Source organism: Homalodisca vitripennis, chromosome 5, assembly GCF_021130785.1.
Source record: "Homalodisca vitripennis isolate AUS2020 chromosome 5, UT_GWSS_2.1, whole genome shotgun sequence".
Lineage (NCBI taxonomy): Eukaryota > Metazoa > Arthropoda > Insecta > Hemiptera > Cicadellidae > Homalodisca > Homalodisca vitripennis.
In genome coordinates, this window is record NC_060211.1 from 3,340,757 (window position 1) to 3,357,992 (window position 17,236).

Genomic DNA, 17,236 nt, shown 5'->3' on the forward strand with positions numbered 1-17,236 from the left:
ACCTTTGTCTCTTAAATACTTCTTGTGTCTTGTTCATATTAATCTGTATTTTGATTAAGTAATTTCTGTCCACCATTGTCAACCAGATGTCTCAGTTTGCATTTGAGTTAGGCCTGTTTGTCTCTTTCATTTTGCATTTTCTTCTGTTTCACAAAACTGCTTAAAACAACTTCCTATATTAAGGCACCTTAATCCTAAGCTTGTAACTAATTTTACTCATGCAATGTACAATTTTTAAATACTTTTTGTGTATAAAGTTATGATGTTACCATAACAGTTTTATATTATAACATAGAAATGACGTGTCCTATTGCATTGTTAATATGCCTAATGGAAATAAATATAATTGTCTATTGTCAAATGACTATTTAGATTTAGCTGAACCATACATATGGGAAGATGAGTCCAATGAACCATTCAATATTCTATTTTTTGGCCCAAATGTGGGCGTTAACATTGAAAACCCTGAAGAACTAGAATCTGAAATTGACTGCTTTTCACATTTTGCTGGTGACGATTTGTTTGATATGATAGCCATGGAAACAAACAGATATGCTCAACAACAATTTGCTGATGTTTCTAGAAAGCAGCTAAAATCAGACAATAAGTGGACTGATTGTGCCCCAAATGAAATCAAAACGTTTTTCACTCTGCATTATTATGAGTATAGTAAAAAAACCAAATCTCCAGGCCTATTGGTCCACCAGAAAAGTAACTGAAACCAAGATTTTTGGCAATGTAATGACCCTGAAAATGTTTCAAGCAATAATGCGATTTTTGCATTTTGTTGATAATAACCACACTGATGATTCTGAAAAACTAAAAAAAAATTAGGCCAATTTTGACTTACTGGAATGAAAAGTTTAGGAAGAACTACACTCCTAACAGGAATGTTTCAGTTGATGAGAGCCTGATGAAATTCAGGGGTAGGCTCCACTACATTCAATTCAATAAGAGTAAGAGGGCTAGGTTTGGAATAAAATTTTACAAACTTTGTGAAGCTGCAACTGGTTACTGCTCGGCTTTTGAGATCTATACTGGGAAGAAGATCTTACCAACAGGGAGTTTGGCTAGTGAGGAGATTGTTGTGCAATTATGACGACCAATGCTATCAAAACTAGCTACGCTTGGAATACGAGGACAATCCCTGCAATGGTTCCGAAGCTATCTCACAGGACGAAGCCAGATGACAGAAGTGAAATACACAGCCAAAGGAGTTACACGCCAAATATGCTCAGGACTACAAACCATCACTCAAGGAGTGCCGCAAGGCTCTGTTCTTGGACCAGTCCTCTTTATCCTCTACACAAACGATTTTCCTCAGTAAAGGAAACAGCATTTTTCCGGACATTTGCCATCATTCAGTGAAACAAGAAAACAGTAACACTACGTTTCAGTTCAGTCGTGGTGGTTAGTAGACGAGTGAAGACGTATTGTGACCTGTATTCCGTAGTTTAGTTTTAATGATTAGTGTTTGGTATAGTTTTGTATTAAGTGCATGTCTTTAGAGTTAGTGAAGTTGACAAACAACATGTAGGTTGTGATTCCTGACTTAGGCGTGCCACAACGCTTTAGTAAGATTTGTTTATTTTAACCTAGTTTGTAATTATGTATTAGGTTAGTTCTTTACCTGAAGAAGAGATCAGATTGCAGATCTCGAAACGTAGTGTTACTGTTTTCTTGTTTCACTGAATGATGGCAAATGTCCGGAAAAATCCTGTTTCCTTCACAATCCTTCCATCGTCAAAAATAACCTTCAAACAAAGAATTTCCTCAGTACATGGAGGATTTCAGCAGTACACTGATGTATGCTGATGATACTGTGCTTCTGCTCGGGAAAACGAATCAAGACGAGCTAGAGATAGCTGCTTACACGGCTGTTAATATGGCAGTGTAATATTGCCATGGCAATGACCTTGTTGTAAACGAGACAAAAACAAAACAGCTATTCTTTGGAAGACACAAAGATACTGTAGGAGGACTGCCTGAACTGGAGGAAATCAGCACTTCAAAGTATCTCGGAGTGACAATAGATGACTCTCTGACGTGGACACACCACATTGACAACCTCTGTAAAAGGCTTAGCGCAGGACTGTATGTGATCCGCAGGATGAAACATATCAGCGACCTAGGAACAGCTAAAACTGCATACTATGCTCTCTACGAATCACATCTTCGATACGGTATAGCAGTCTGGGGAGGTACCACACTAGGCAACTTGCAACGGGTCCTAATACACCAAAAGAGAGCAATTCGGATCCTTGCAAGCCTACGCACAAGAGAATCATGCAGGCAAGCCTTTCAAGAACTGAAGATTCTCACTGTGGTCAACCTATACATCCTAGAAGCTGTGACCTACGTACACCTGAAATCACCCGATGAAGTGATGACTGGAGCACAGCAACATGACTACAACACTCGGCATGCTGCAAACTACCATCTTCCAGCTCACCGCCTAGCGTCCACGGAGAAGAAGCCAACGTATGTCGGAGCAAAGCTGTGGAACGCCCTCCCACTAGAACTGAAGAGGAGAGACCGGCTGCAGTTTGGACACAAACTAAAACTCTGGCTTCAAGACCATCCATTTTACACGATAAATGAATTTTTAAACAGAACTTTCTAACCTGATGTAACAAAATAAAATCTGACGATTGTACTGTTCTCTAAGAATATGTTCAATAAAGAATAATAATAATAATAATTGCAGCCCTACCTAGGGAAGGGGTAGATATGTCACTTAGATAATTTGTATCCCTCACCCTCTCTTTTTAGTCGTCTTTTGGGTGAAAACACCTATGCTGTAGGAACAGTACGCACAAACAGAAAAAACATGCCAGCAGAAATAAATACAACAAAACTAGAGAGAGGTGAGGCAATACGCCGAAGTGGAGAAGGCCTGTTAGTTTTGAAGTGGATGGACAAAAAGGAGGTCTTAGTTATCAGTTCAAGACACGAGGACATAAACTTTCAGCAAACTGGAAATATACTCGTGAAACACCAGAACAACCCCGTAGAGCAATCATGAAGCCTCAGGCCATTATGGATTATAATAATAGCATGCTTGCGGTTGACAGACATGACCAAGTACTTTCCTACAATCTAATTACGAGGCGATATGTGAAAGGATATAAGAAAATATTTTTTTATCTCTTTGAGATGTGTTTATTCAATGCACATGTTGTGTTTTCAGCTGTAAGTAATAAGAAAAAGCAACATTTTTCTGAATTCAAAACTAACTTGGCAGATCAACTGAATGAGAGAGTTGAATTGAGACCAAAGCCTTCCACTGGCAGGAGATCTGCTCACAATCCAACAAGGTTACATGGAAAACACTTTCCAATGGCGATCCCAGCAACTGCAAATAAAGAGTTCCCTAGCAAGAGATGCTCTGTTTGTTTGAAACATGGTTTGAGGAAAGAAGTCCACATTCAGTGTAAGCAGTGCCTCGTTCCACTGCACTTGGACGGGTGCTTTGAAGTATATCATACTTCAGTAAACTACTAGAACTTCCTAGTGTCAGTGTAGACCTATGTACTATATCTTGTAAATACTGTAAACTATTTTAGCTTTATACTTTCATATTAGTGATGTTTTAGAAAGACTTTTGCAACCTAACCCATGGGACACATTTTTATTATCATGGTGGAGGGTAGGTAATGTACTTGTACAATAGAATAGTATACATGTTTATATATCTATATAAAACATGTTTGGTAAAGTTTCATGATAATAGCTCTTGTAGTTCCAAATTATATAAATTTATTGTTCAAAACAACCAAACTAAAGAAAAATAGGGTAACCACCAGGCTTTGGGGGGTTAGCCTAAATCCTTATAATCCAACTTTTTGTAATTTTTCAACCTGTAGCCAATAGTAAAATTATGATCTAAATATCATCCACTACTCTCCTCCTACTTTAGGGCAATACCATGACTCCTTTTATGAAATTTGTCTGATTTTGAAAATACTTTTTGCCATTTACTGATGAATGAAGTCAGTTGGGGAGGTTAGAAAGTTTTCTATTATTTTTTTACTGAAAGTAGAAAATTTTACAAAATTTTGTAAAAATCAAACAACTTTTATAAAGGGGGGGGTCATTGGGCCCCCCTAAAGGGGGGTGATGGGGGGTTTAACTTAGATAATAATTTTAATATTGGCCACAGGTACACACCTGCAAAATTTCTAAAAAAATGGATTATATTCAAATTCAAATGGTTTATTGTCAGAATACAAAATATGTATATAACAACGTCATATTATAAATAATCTATAGCTTACTTTAAATAGCCTTACTTCTTATCACAGTTAAAAATTCATCAACAGTGTACAAACATGAATCTACTAATATTTTCTTTACAACATTTTTAAAGTTTGATCTGTTTAATACCTTGATTGCGGTCTTAACACTAAGTAGCTCATTACATTCGTTCCTCGTTTTTGCGCAGACCTTGAGACCCAAGTCATCAGCAAACAAATACGTACTAACATAATTGTCATTGAGATTAAAAGGCAAGTCATTTATATACAAAATAAATAAAGTAGGTCCCAAAATGGATCCCTGAGGAACACCTAGCTTAACAGGCCTAGTTTCTGACATAGAGCCATTTAAATGTACATATTGACACCTATTTGAGAGATATGAGTTCTGACAGCAAGTTGACTAAAACCATAAGACCTAAGTTTATTTAATATAATATTATGATTTACAGTATCAAAGGCTCTGGATAAGTCATAAGATCTGAACTTGACAGATTTTTTTAGTTCCAAACCATCAAAGCAATCATTTATGAAGGACTGGACTGCGCCAACGGTACACCGCTCAGCTCGAAACCCAAATTGACAAGTGCTGAGTAAATTATTGGTTTCGAGATAGCAAACCAACTGCTTATGAACTAGCCGCTCCAACACCTTTGACAATGCTGTAACAATAGTTATAGGCCTATAATTACAAGTTTGGTCCTTTGGACCCCTCTTATGTACTGGAATCACTTTGTTTATCTTTAGTACATCAGGAAAAGTACCTGTCTCAACACTTTCATTATATAAATAAGTTAGAATTATAGGAAGTGGCTAACCCCCACACTCCTTATTATGACTTCTCAGGGGTTTTTAACCCCCCCCCCCCCCAAAGGAATTGGGAGTAAAAATATCGTCGGTTGTTTTTTCCTAAAGTAGACATCAAAACGCACATTTTAGAAAAAAATTTGTAAAAATCTGACAACTTTTATAAAGGGGGGGTCATTTGGTAGGGGGGGTGATGGGGGGTTTAACTTAGATCATAATTTTAATATTGGCCACCTGCAAAATTTCAAATAAATTGGATTATGGAAAGTAGGCTAACTCCCAGACCCGAGAGGCCAAAAAAATAGGATTTCCTCAGTGCTAAGTGTTAATTTAAAAAGCAGCATGCCAATGGGTTAAGATGGCTAAGTAAAGGCTGTATTTTACAAGGATTCTTCACCATTCTAGAAAACTTGGAACAATCATGTAGATAATGTATGTGCTAAAGTTTCCTCAGGCATATTTGCCTTGCAAAAACTAGCAATGTTCTGTTCCCCAAAAGTCTTAAATATGACTTGTTATGGCCTTATCTATGCACATTTAGTGTATGGAATAAGACAGAGAAGATTGATTCCGAAAGAAAAATGGAGCGAGTTTTTAAATTCCAAAAAAAGCTGTAAGATTAAATGGAAAGTTAAACTTTAGAGAGTCGTGCAAAGAATCTTTCAGGGAGCTGGGATTGCTGACTTTCCCTGCCTTTATATTTCTGAGGTGATCATGTACTGCTTGTCCAAGTGTGTCTTGGTTCATGGCAAGAAAGTTCACCAATATGAAACCAGAGGCAGAGACAACTTCAGAACAGAGCAACACAGATTGACGTTGTCTCAACACCTCCCGCAACAAGTTTGTGTCAGACTAATCAACAGGCTCCCTGACTGTGCAAAAAATTCAAACAACACATATAATTTTAAAACTCATCTCAAGCACCTTCTGGTGTCTAACGCGTTTTACTCTGTTGAAGAATTTATGATGAGCCACTGGGAAATTTAGAAATAAGAAATAAACACTGGATCTGATGTGGAAATGGATGTGTCTGTGTGTATTTATAAAATGTATGTCTGACTGATCGAAAACGTGTATATGGTTTTTTTTTCAATATTTATTAATGTTGAAGATTGCGATACAATGTCAGAAATTGTTTAATGCAATAAAGAGATTATTATTATTATTATTATGATTTAATTAAATAATGTTTTGAAACCATTTGTTTTATTTATTCATTGATATTGTATCTACACATATTTAAATAGTACAGTTTATTATTGAAATTGTTAAGCCCAAAGGGGGAAAAATTCCTTCTGGATCGCACTGGTTATGATATTTTAAAAAAGGACCTCTAACAAAAGTAATTGGTGACCCTTGCTCTGGATGTGCCTTTTGTGGATTTGTAATACATCCGACTATAGGACTATAAACCGTAATGTTATGAGACTATTTTTCTTTTATGTAAAATAGCTGATTACTAAATTGTACGTGTTGCTCAAGTAGTTATTCTCAGGTCAACCCAACTTATTATCAGCTTATTTATGGTTTAGTTTTTATAGGACATTGTTTTCTTGCGTAGGGAGAAAGGCCAGAGGAAGAAGCTGAAGACTGTGGTCCAGTTCCCAGAGACTCTAGACATGAAGGACTTTGTGGAGAAAGCCACTGACACTGATGAACCCTTGGTGTATAACTTAAGTGCTGTTCTCATCCATAAGGGAGCAAGTGCCTCTTCTGGTCACTTTGTTGGTCAGTAATCACTTTACTCCTATTTCTGGTTAAAGACGTTCAGAAACCATTGGAAAACAGCTGTGTGGAGTTTTTCAATAGAATCCATTTACAACAAATAGCAGTATTGTACACGTAATCAGCAAATGTTCATTTATAAAACATTTTTTATTGGTTACTTAATTAGAAAATATTATTGAGTGTTAGCATGTCTATATAGAGTAAATTATAATATGAAAGTGTGATGGATGTGTCATGTTCTTTGTGAAGTTATTTACCCTTATATAAAACATTTTAAAATCAAATCAAATGACTATTTGTATTATATTCATAATATACAAAAGGGCGAATTTATGGCCATAAGGCCCTGTCTTACAATTAACCCTAATACAATAATAATTGTCAAGTCAAATACAAAAACACAACATACATACACAAAAAACAACACACACATAAAACACACATTAAAAAAAAACACATCTCCATACATTAAAAAAAACACATCATCATTCATTCATTTCATTTTTCATTGTTCTACTACATTTAAAATAAAACAAAATTATATAATAAAGGTCTCTTTAAGAATGTAATACGAATTCGGAGTGCAAATACATTCATACATACAGTACATTCATACACACATTCATTAGCACCCCATCCATCCTCCATGACCTACCCCAACCAACCCATTGTTGACATAATTTCTAGCGATTGAGCTTTCAGTAAGGCTGCAAACTGGTTTCTACTACCTACTGACTTAATATGGTTAGGAAGGAATTCCATGCTCGGCAAGCAATAATGACAAATGACTTATTTAAGTTAAGGTTCGGTGGCGAGGAATAAGAAACATTGATGAGGCAATTCTTGTCTCTCTCTCTTACACTTGTTTCAGAGATCAATTTGAATTTGTCAGCCACATATATAGGCTCTCCAGAGGTAAGACTACAATACACCAATTTCAGAATTGTTAATAATCTTGTATTGGCCAATTTTAGAATAGAATTTTGAATATAAATATGCGTTATAATATGGTTGTCACGTCTTAGATCAAATACAAAACGTAAACAGTAATTTTGGCATTGCTGCAATTTGTTATTCAGATCCAAAGTCATATCATTTATTTCTGAGTTACAATATGAAAAATGAGGAAAAATCTGTGTTTTCACCAGTGAAATTTTCACACATTCTGGCAAAAAGTAATGCATCTTCAGATGATTTTCTATATCATATTAAATTTTCTTGTTGGTTAATATGTCATAACTGATAATAGTGGATATGAAATGAGTACATTTGCACTCTTTTTTACTACTTTAAGTACAAGTTATGTGAGTAAACAGAGATATAATGTAACTTGGATATTGCAGTAATTTCCAATTTAAGAATTACTACTTATTTTTAGCTCTTTTGAATTAAAAAAAGGAGTATTTTGTGTAGTAGTTTAACCCACCAGCTATCAGTGATGTATATTGCCTGTCATCATGTAACATTGACTTAATTACCGATGATAGATACAGTCTGATATTAATTATTATGGCATTTGTCTATAATGTTATATTGATAAACCTGCACTGAGTATAGCAAAAACCCATGTTTCATACTTGGGAGTCAGTCAATGGGTTAATGTACCATGGAAGAAAAAAATTATACTTTTAGTATGTACTAAACTTAAATTTAAAACACAAAACTCAGAGTAAAATCTTCTCATTTATTTTATATGTAGTTCACAAAAAACAAGATTTATAATGAAAATGTTAAATTTCAGGTCTGAGGACTAATGTGGTGATAAGTTATTCTTTTATGATTTTGAGTGTATAATGTGGAAGCGATAAAGACATTGTGCAGGGCTAGACACGTTACGCATGCACTATAGTACCTTGGTGCGACCATAATCCTTAATTACACCCATTCTCCTGTCAGCTTTGATAAAATAGTATTAAATTAAAGAAAAGAACTAAAAGATTTTAAACCCTTAAAACCAGACTAAATAATCACACGCACATACCAACACCACGCTGATCCCCAATCATGTTAAAACCCGTCCCTACATATTTTAATTTACAAAACAAATTCACCCCTCGTAATTTTCCAGCACCTACCCCTCCCTACTGATTAAATTATTTCATAATAATGCTTATATCAAATATGCAAATAATTAAGGTGACTTGCGGTATCCTTGGCCTCCGGAATGATACACCCCAGTTCACCACTCACTCGTGACTACTCGTCCTGGTCCCTTCCCCACATCTCTTATCAGTCCAACCAGCACATGATGAGTCTGGCTCCAACTGTGGATCAGATCCTCTGATATATGTGGTGATTAGTCACCACACTAGTATATTCACAATGAAAGAATACCCATGATAGTAGTACTTTAATATTTTAAAATTTTAAAGCCAAGTAAATTTTTGTCTCAGAAATATAAAATGACATTGGCACACAGAGAAAAAAATAAAATCTAGGACATACATTTTTAAGAATCCAGCAATTGTTAGAAATTCAGATTGAACACATTCACTACTAAAGAAAGAGTGAAACTCATCAGGCATGCTAAAATTTTCTTTTACCAACAAACCTTATCATGAGGTAATTCCAAGAACAGCAACAAAACATTTGTCAGACATAGAATTCCTTGGAGCTGTGATGTCATCAGCTATATCTCCTATCGGAGATGGCAGTAGATATTGGTAGGAAACAGTTACAAAAGTTTTTTTATTATCCTAAAAGTCCCATAATTTTCATTTACACTATTTATTACAACATAACTCCACCATTCTTAGGGGACATGCCACTTGTCAAAACAAGCAAATGGTTTGAAGCACTCACATCACTTGGTTTGAAATCACAGGTAAACAAAAGGTGTTGTAATTTGTTATCCGAAATTGTCTTATATAACACTATTAGGTTACTAACAACACTCTACGAAAATATCAACATTCCAGCTTGAATCCTGAAAGCAAATAATAGCTGAAGGTCTGTGATCAGAAACGTTAGCAGTGAATGCATTGGACAAAATGGTAAATACTTGTGGGAGCAAAATTAATTAGAATTTTACAATTAATATCTTCTTTGATGAAATATTTAAAGGAAATTTTATTGGTAACAATAACTTTAAAACCCACATTTTAATGTTGTACCAGAAAATAAGACAATTTTGAGTCAATCTGGGAATTCTATAAAAAAATTACATGTAAAAGCTTTTTGTTGATGGACGTGTGCATTTCCTAACCAAATAATGAATATTTTTAAGCACAGACATTTGTATATTCAGATCCATCCAATTTCACGTTACGTTATATCAGTCGATCTGAGTACACTCTCTGTTGCAGCTTATATTAAAGATGGGTCGACTGGTGTGTGGAATACATTCAATGATGAGTCTGTGGAGAAGTTGGAAGGCAAGAAACTGAAGCTGGATGAAGAGGATCCTGAAAGTAAGTACGATATGGCCAATCAATAATAACGGATTTAAGAGGAAGTGGGGGACCTAAGTGTAATTTTTGTTATAAATCTCTGAACTGGGAACAGTTCCTGCTTCCTACACCAGAGCACTGCGTGTGCTTGGTCTCTTCCATCACCTTTATGGAACATTCAAAAGCATCAGTTCTCATAAGTTGCTTTATTGTTTGTTCATCAGACCTCATCTGTCATCTGGGCTCCTCATCAGGCCTACCTAAAATCTGATCTTGAAAAGGTTAAAAATTGTTTCCTCCAACTGGTGGGTATCCATCTTGGGTTCGAATACACCCTTGCTTGATATTGCTAGTCTTCTCAATCTGTTAATTCTCAAGACAAGACGCATTGCATCATGTTCTCATACCGCTTGATCAACTCCGAGCTGAACTGCCCTGACCTTCTCTAGAGAATCACATTCAGAGTGCCTATGTCTGGAACAAGGTGAACTCTATCTCTGAGGATTTGGATTTCTTCCATTTAAAAAGTGGTCCCTTCAGGAATCATCTGCTGACCATCCTTCATTAACTATTATCAGATAGATACATACGCGCAACACATGCTCTGATAATAATTTTCCTCTACTAATTGTTAATTCTGTTGTTTTCCTCAATTCTTATTTGTTGTTGTTATTGTTATTGTTTTCATAGTCATTGCAAAACTATGCCCTTGTTGTGATATATTGTTAATTTATTCATATTTAACAGTTATTATTGTTTTGTTGATTTGCAAATGCTTGTCTTGTATTTTGTAATGTCTAGCCTTGTTAATATTCTCATAGTCTATATTTATTACTAGTGTATTATAGTTGAAATGTTACTGTGTATTGCTGGAGTATTGTTATTATTGTTTAATATATTTTGTTAATTATTTCACATTATATTATTGCTGTATTGAATTGACGGTTGCCGTTGAAATAAGGAATAAAAAGGGGGGGGGTGGTTAGTAGTAACCCCCTCTTGTAACATTATAAAACAAAATGTATTGTAATTTACCTGATTTAAAATAATTGAAGCAAATGTATACTTTGTTAGCTACTCGTAATCCAAAATAAAGCATGGGTTTATAGTATAGTATTTAAATGTTCCACTATTGGTATGTGTAATAGATATGCTTGGTCCTGTTTTAGATCCCAAGAAACCCAAAACTCAGAGATTACCCAAGGGCTGCCAGAGTTCCACTGACGCCTACATGTTGGTTTACACTTCTGAGAAACACAACCCAAGCCCCATGGAAGTTAAACTTCCCCATAAACTCCAAGAGTACGTCGATTCTCAGAATAAAATATTTGATGAGTTTTGTGAGGAAATCGCTTCTAGTAAGGTAAGTTCTGATTGCCATGTTCCATTGCATTTACCATGGTTGAAAGATTGCTCAGTTAGGGTCCTCAGGAGGTGGCTGTAGTCAAATGACCTTGAGCCTTCATGAGATCATGAGAACAATGTTGAACCTCATGCAGTTTACAGCCTTATTTTTTAAGTTTTTTGAGTTTTTTTCTGAATAGTCCATACAAATATTCTAAAAAATTAACAAGCATTTGCATGTGTATTAATTATATCTTTAAAATGAAACATCTATAAAGCTATGATAAACAATAAAGGTGTAAAACCACTTGAGGTTTAACATTGTTCTTATAGGGAAAATCTCATAATACTGCAACCGACTCGTTGTAGTTAGTGGTTACTTTATTAGTTTATTACACATTCTTTTGTTTCCAGAAACGAGGCCAGGAGCGACAAGAGCAGCAGTGGCAGCTATACAACTCTCTGTCTGTGGATGGCTCGGATGACTTGAGTGAAGTGGAGGCTGTGTCCACTGACTGGCTGGTCTCGTGGCTGGACAGCAGGACTGATGTATTGCGACAGATCGATAACACACGGCTGGTCTGTCCTCATGACAGGCTGGACCCCTGCGTTGTCACTGGAGCCAAATATGTCTCGAGCTTGGCTGTAAGTGCCTTGGGGCCACTTCATACTGGCAGACTTTCTAGCATATTATATAATCTATCACATTTCTTTATTTGTAAACCAATTGTAAACTTTGTACACCATTATTAGATTTTTTAGACCTAATATGCAAAGGATAGTACTGTACGTTGTTCATCACCCAGTATATAGTATATATTTTATGCTGATTACAAAAATATATAGATTTTATAACTTTTATAAAAAATTAGGTTTTAATAAAAAAAAAATGCACAGCTATTTATCTGTTGAACAGCAAACAGCTGTTTCAAAAGGTTTCTTTCATAACTATTCACTCGTAGAATACAAAAGTATGAGAACTAATAAGTCTAAAACACTGTACACTGTATTAACCCAAACAATTTAGTTTATCTATAGCACACTTGTTTCTTTACGTTGCATAACAAATAAGTCCAACCCATATTACGTCATATATTTGTTAAAAGTCATTAACCCTTTTAGCGCCAAGCATATTGGGCAGGTCGCATCACATAACACCAGAGATACTGGTGCGGGTTGTCCTGTCGAGCGCCGCGGCATAGCCGCTGGGTATGTCGCAGTAGCCAAGCATATTGGGCAGGTCGCATCACGTAACACAAGAGTTACTGGTGTGGGTTGTCTTGTAGAGCGCCGCGCCATAGCCGCTGAGTATGTCGCAGTAGCCAAGCATATTGGGCAGGTCGCATCATGTAACACCAGAGTTACTGGTGTGGGTTGTCTTGTAGAGCGCCGCGCCATAGCCGCTGGGTATGTCGCAGTAGCCAAGCATATTGGGCAGGTCGCATCACGTAACACCAGAGTTACTGGTGTGGGTTGTCTTGTAGAGCGCCGCGGCATAGCCGCTGGGTATGTCGCAGTAGCCAAGCATATTGGGCAGGTCGCGTCACGTAACACCAGAGTTACTGGTGTGGGTTGTCTTGTAGAGCGCCGCGGCATAGCCGCTGGGTATGTCGCAGTAGCCAAGCATATTGGGCAGGTCGCATCACGTAACACCAGAGTTACTGGTGTGGGTTGTCTTGTAGAGCGCCGCGCCATAGCCGCTGGGTATGTCGCAGTAGCCAAGCATATTGGGCAGGTCGCATCACGTAACACCAGAGTTACTGGTGTGGGTTGTCTTGTAGAGCGCCGCGGCATAGCCGCTGGGTATGTCGCAGTAGCCAAGCATATTGGGCAGGTCGCATCACGTAACACCAGAGTTACTGGTGTGGGTTGTCTTGTAGAGCGCCAAGCATATTGGGCAGGTCGCATCACGTAACACCAGAGTTACTGGTGTGGGTTGTCTTGTAGAGCGCCGCGGCATAGCCGCTGGGTATGTCGCAGTAGCCAAGCATATTGGGCAGGTCGCATCACGTAACACCAGAGTTACTGGTGTGGGTTGTCTTGTAGAGCGCCAAGCATATTGGGCATGTGGGCAGGTCGCATCACGTAACACCAGAGTTACTGGTGTGGGTTGTCTTGTGTCTTGTAGAGCGCCGCGGCATAGCCGCTGGGTATGTCGCAGTAGCCAAGCATATTGGGCAGGTCGCATCACGTAACACCAGAGTTACTGGTGTGGGTTGTCTTGTAGAGCGCCGCGCCATAGCCGCTGGGTATGTCGCAGTAGCCAAGCATATTGGGCAGGTCGCATCACATAACACCAGAGTTACTGGTGCGGGTTGTCTTGTAGAGCGCCGCGCCATAGCCGCTGGGTATGTCGCAGTAGCCAAGCATATTGGGCAGGTCGCATCACGTAACACCAGAGTTACTGGTGTGGGTTGTCTTGTAGAGCGCCGCGGCATAGCCGCTGGGTATGTCGCAGTAGCCAAGCATATTGGGCAGGTCGCATCACGTAACACCAGAGTTACTGGTGTGGGTTGTCTTGTAGAGCGCCAAGCATATTGGGCAGGTCGCGTCACATAATGCCAGAGTTACTGGTGCGGGTTGTCCTGTCGAGCGCCGCGGCATGGCTGCTGGGTATGTCAAATCAAATCAAAATCAAATTTATTTCAAAATTTGCAAACAAGCATAGTACACATAATATAAATGAAATTAGTCCCACATGGGCCATAGAGGCTTGTGCGTGGTGACGAGTCAGTTTCTAGTTGTTGTGCACAGCGGTATCATACATAATAGTTATCCTTAATAACAATAAATTATTTTATATCTATTTTCAAAACAATTATTAAGTATGAAATCTAAAATAATCTGTGTAATTTGTAGGCCACAGACAACATTAATTATGCCACAATACCCAATAGTCTAATTATTTGATATAAAAGATCATATAAAAATAAGGTATGTTATTTGCTATAGTGCAAATAATTAAAATGGAACAAAATTAATTACTAACGATACTTAGGTTAAATTTGGTTTATTAGAGGTGTTCAAATCCATCGGAGAGGCGAAACGGCGCAAGACGGCCATCGTAACAATAGTGAAAAACAGTTTGTTGCGTGTAGTAAAGTAAGTTAGTCCAGTAAATAAACGTGATCATATATTTTAGTCTAGTATATAGATGAGAGCAGCGACTCAGCGTGTTCAGCACCGACCTCCAACAGCCAGTTAGAGACAAGATTTTTGTATGCGGACAGCGGGACCTGCAGATCCCTTATGTGTTGCGGAATATTTCTGAGTAGGAAATTTGCAATGTAATAAGGATTGGTGTAATTATACGATTTTACTACTCGGGGAACCTGCAGGCCCACGCTAACAGCATTCCTTGTAAAATATCTATGTGTGACAGGGGTGACTATCTCCTGCCTGTGGCTCCTCGCGAAGACCAGTAAGCTTTTAATATATAGCTGCCGAATTGATAACAATTGTGTCTCTGTATAAAGCAAGGTAGTCGGGTATCTGTTGTGTTTTTTGAACGCTGCCTTAATAACTAAATTTTGAACAGTCATTAACGGATATAAAATAGACCTGCAAGCCCCTCCCCATACTATAATACCATATTGTAAAATTGATTGTGCATAGGCGTAATAAATAGTTTTAATTTCATTGGGATTTAATATTTCAGTTAATTGATGGAAAACGTAAATCATTTTCCTTAGTTTAGATTTTAACATGTGGATGTGTGGTTCCCATTTTAATTTTGAATCCATGATGACTCCCAGGTACTTGTACTGGTTCACCCTCTGTAACACCCGACAATCACAGGAGCCACTGTTCGTGTCACCGCAAGAGTGGAGTACCAATCCCATGTCCACAGGCGGCTCGCTCGCGCTGCGCAATGAGATCGGCATACATTTAGTTTTTGAAACATTCATGGTTAGAATATTTTCATCAAACCACCGTTTTACTAACGCCAATTCTCCCGCAGCAACACGGTAGACCTCCTCCCACGATCTCCGCTCAAACAATATTGCAGTATCATCTGCAAACAGAAATATCCTACCAGTAATCTCGAGTTTAACAATATTATTTATGTAAATTAAGAATAGAAGTGGACCAAGAGTGCTACCTTGGACTACACCGTAATCAACACTCATTGTGTCACTTAAATGATTGTTTATAGAGACTGTTTGCGTACGTCCGCTCAAATAGCTTCTGAACCAGTTCAGTTCTAATCCGCGAACTCCAACACATTCTAATTTGCGAAAAAGCAGGTTTCTGTTTATACTATCAAAAGCTTTTGCCAGATCAATGTAAAGAAGTGACACTTTATTATTGTTATTTAAGGCATCTGTTATACATTTATTAATTGCGAATAGGGAGTCTGAAGTATTTTTGTTTTTGTGAAATCCGTATTGGGACTCTGACAGAATATTATTATCTTCGAGGTATTTCTGTAATTGAGATTTTACACACTTCTCTAGTACTTTACTTAGCACACTTAGCAATGATATTGGCCTATAATTGTGCATGTCTGATTTACTATTGTTTTTGTAAATTGGGATTACTTTTGCAGATTTAAATAATTCTGGATAAACACCTGAAGATATACTGAGATTTATTATATGTTTTAGAGGGGACGCCAGCTTACTAATTTGTTGCTTGAGCAGGGCTACGGAGAGGCCGTCCATACCGGGAACCGATCCACCTCGCATTCCCCTGACACACTCCTCCACCTGGCTGTCCGAGACGGGGCGCAAGCGAAACTCATGCCCCCGTACCCTATGCACTGTATCATCCACCAACAGGGGACCAGTTGATGCTGGCACTTCCATGGCCAACTTCCTTCCCACTTGCGAAAAAAACAAATTAAAAGAGTTAGCCACTTCCTTTGTACTTCCACCAGGATTGTCACTGTTTTGAGTAAAATGGCGCACAGGAAACTCCTCTCTCTTTTTCCTGACAGAAATGAACTCGTAACAGTTCTCCAAAACATTTTCGCGTTTCCCGCTGAATTTAATAATTTTTCTTTGAAATAAGCCGTCTTTGCTCTTTTTATTTCATTGCTTAAGTTGTTCCTAAAAATCAAGTATTAGTTTCGTAATCGTTCATTAAATGGTTGTCTTTTTAATATTTTACTTAATTTATCACGTTTTCTAACAGCATGAATTAAATTATATGAAATCCAAGGTTTCAGTTTTTTATTTCTTGTAGATAGATATTTTGTTCGTAACGAACTTGCTCTAAGCTTGTCAAACGTGTTTAGGAAAGCATTACAGCTAGCATTTACTTCTTGTAAGCCGAGGACATGGTCCCACGTCTGAGCCGCTACCAGTCCATCCATCACCTTCATGTCCAAGTACGTGTTGTTTGTGTCCAAACCGTGAGGAGAAGTAATTGGGAGACGTATCATAACAGTGACAGCATAGTGGTCGGTAATTCCTGTTTTTAAAATACCTGAAGTAATAAAGTCATAGTTATCATGTTTTAAGAAGATATGGTCAATACACATCAAAGAATGAGCGGTAACCCGTGTTGGTTTGTTTATACAGTTAATTACAGTAGAGTCCCGTTAATCTGACCTAATTGGGACCGATCCCTATTCGGATTATGTGATTGTTCGGATTAGCCAGAATTACAGAAAAATACAGTTTTTAAACTTGAGAATGGGTCTATTTTGTTATAGAATTATCAACATTGTTTATTAAAACATGTTTTCTGACTGTTGCATTGTATTTC

General features: G+C 37.5%; 1 protein-coding gene across 4 annotated transcripts in view; it reads left to right on the plus strand.

Annotated features, from left to right (window-relative positions):
- The window catches only part of LOC124361727 (ubiquitin carboxyl-terminal hydrolase 48-like), a 213,769-nt gene that overhangs the window by 16,177 nt on the left and 180,356 nt on the right, over nt 1–17,236 (plus strand). For all 4 annotated transcript variants that reach the window (XM_046815669.1, XM_046815672.1, XM_046815668.1 and 1 more), the window contains 4 exons: nt 6,625–6,791; nt 10,097–10,201; nt 11,350–11,543; nt 11,939–12,169. In XM_046815669.1, the coding sequence (XP_046671625.1) occupies nt 6,625–6,791; nt 10,097–10,201; nt 11,350–11,543; nt 11,939–12,169 (697 nt within the window). The remainder of the gene's footprint in view (nt 1–6,624; nt 6,792–10,096; nt 10,202–11,349; nt 11,544–11,938; nt 12,170–17,236) is intronic.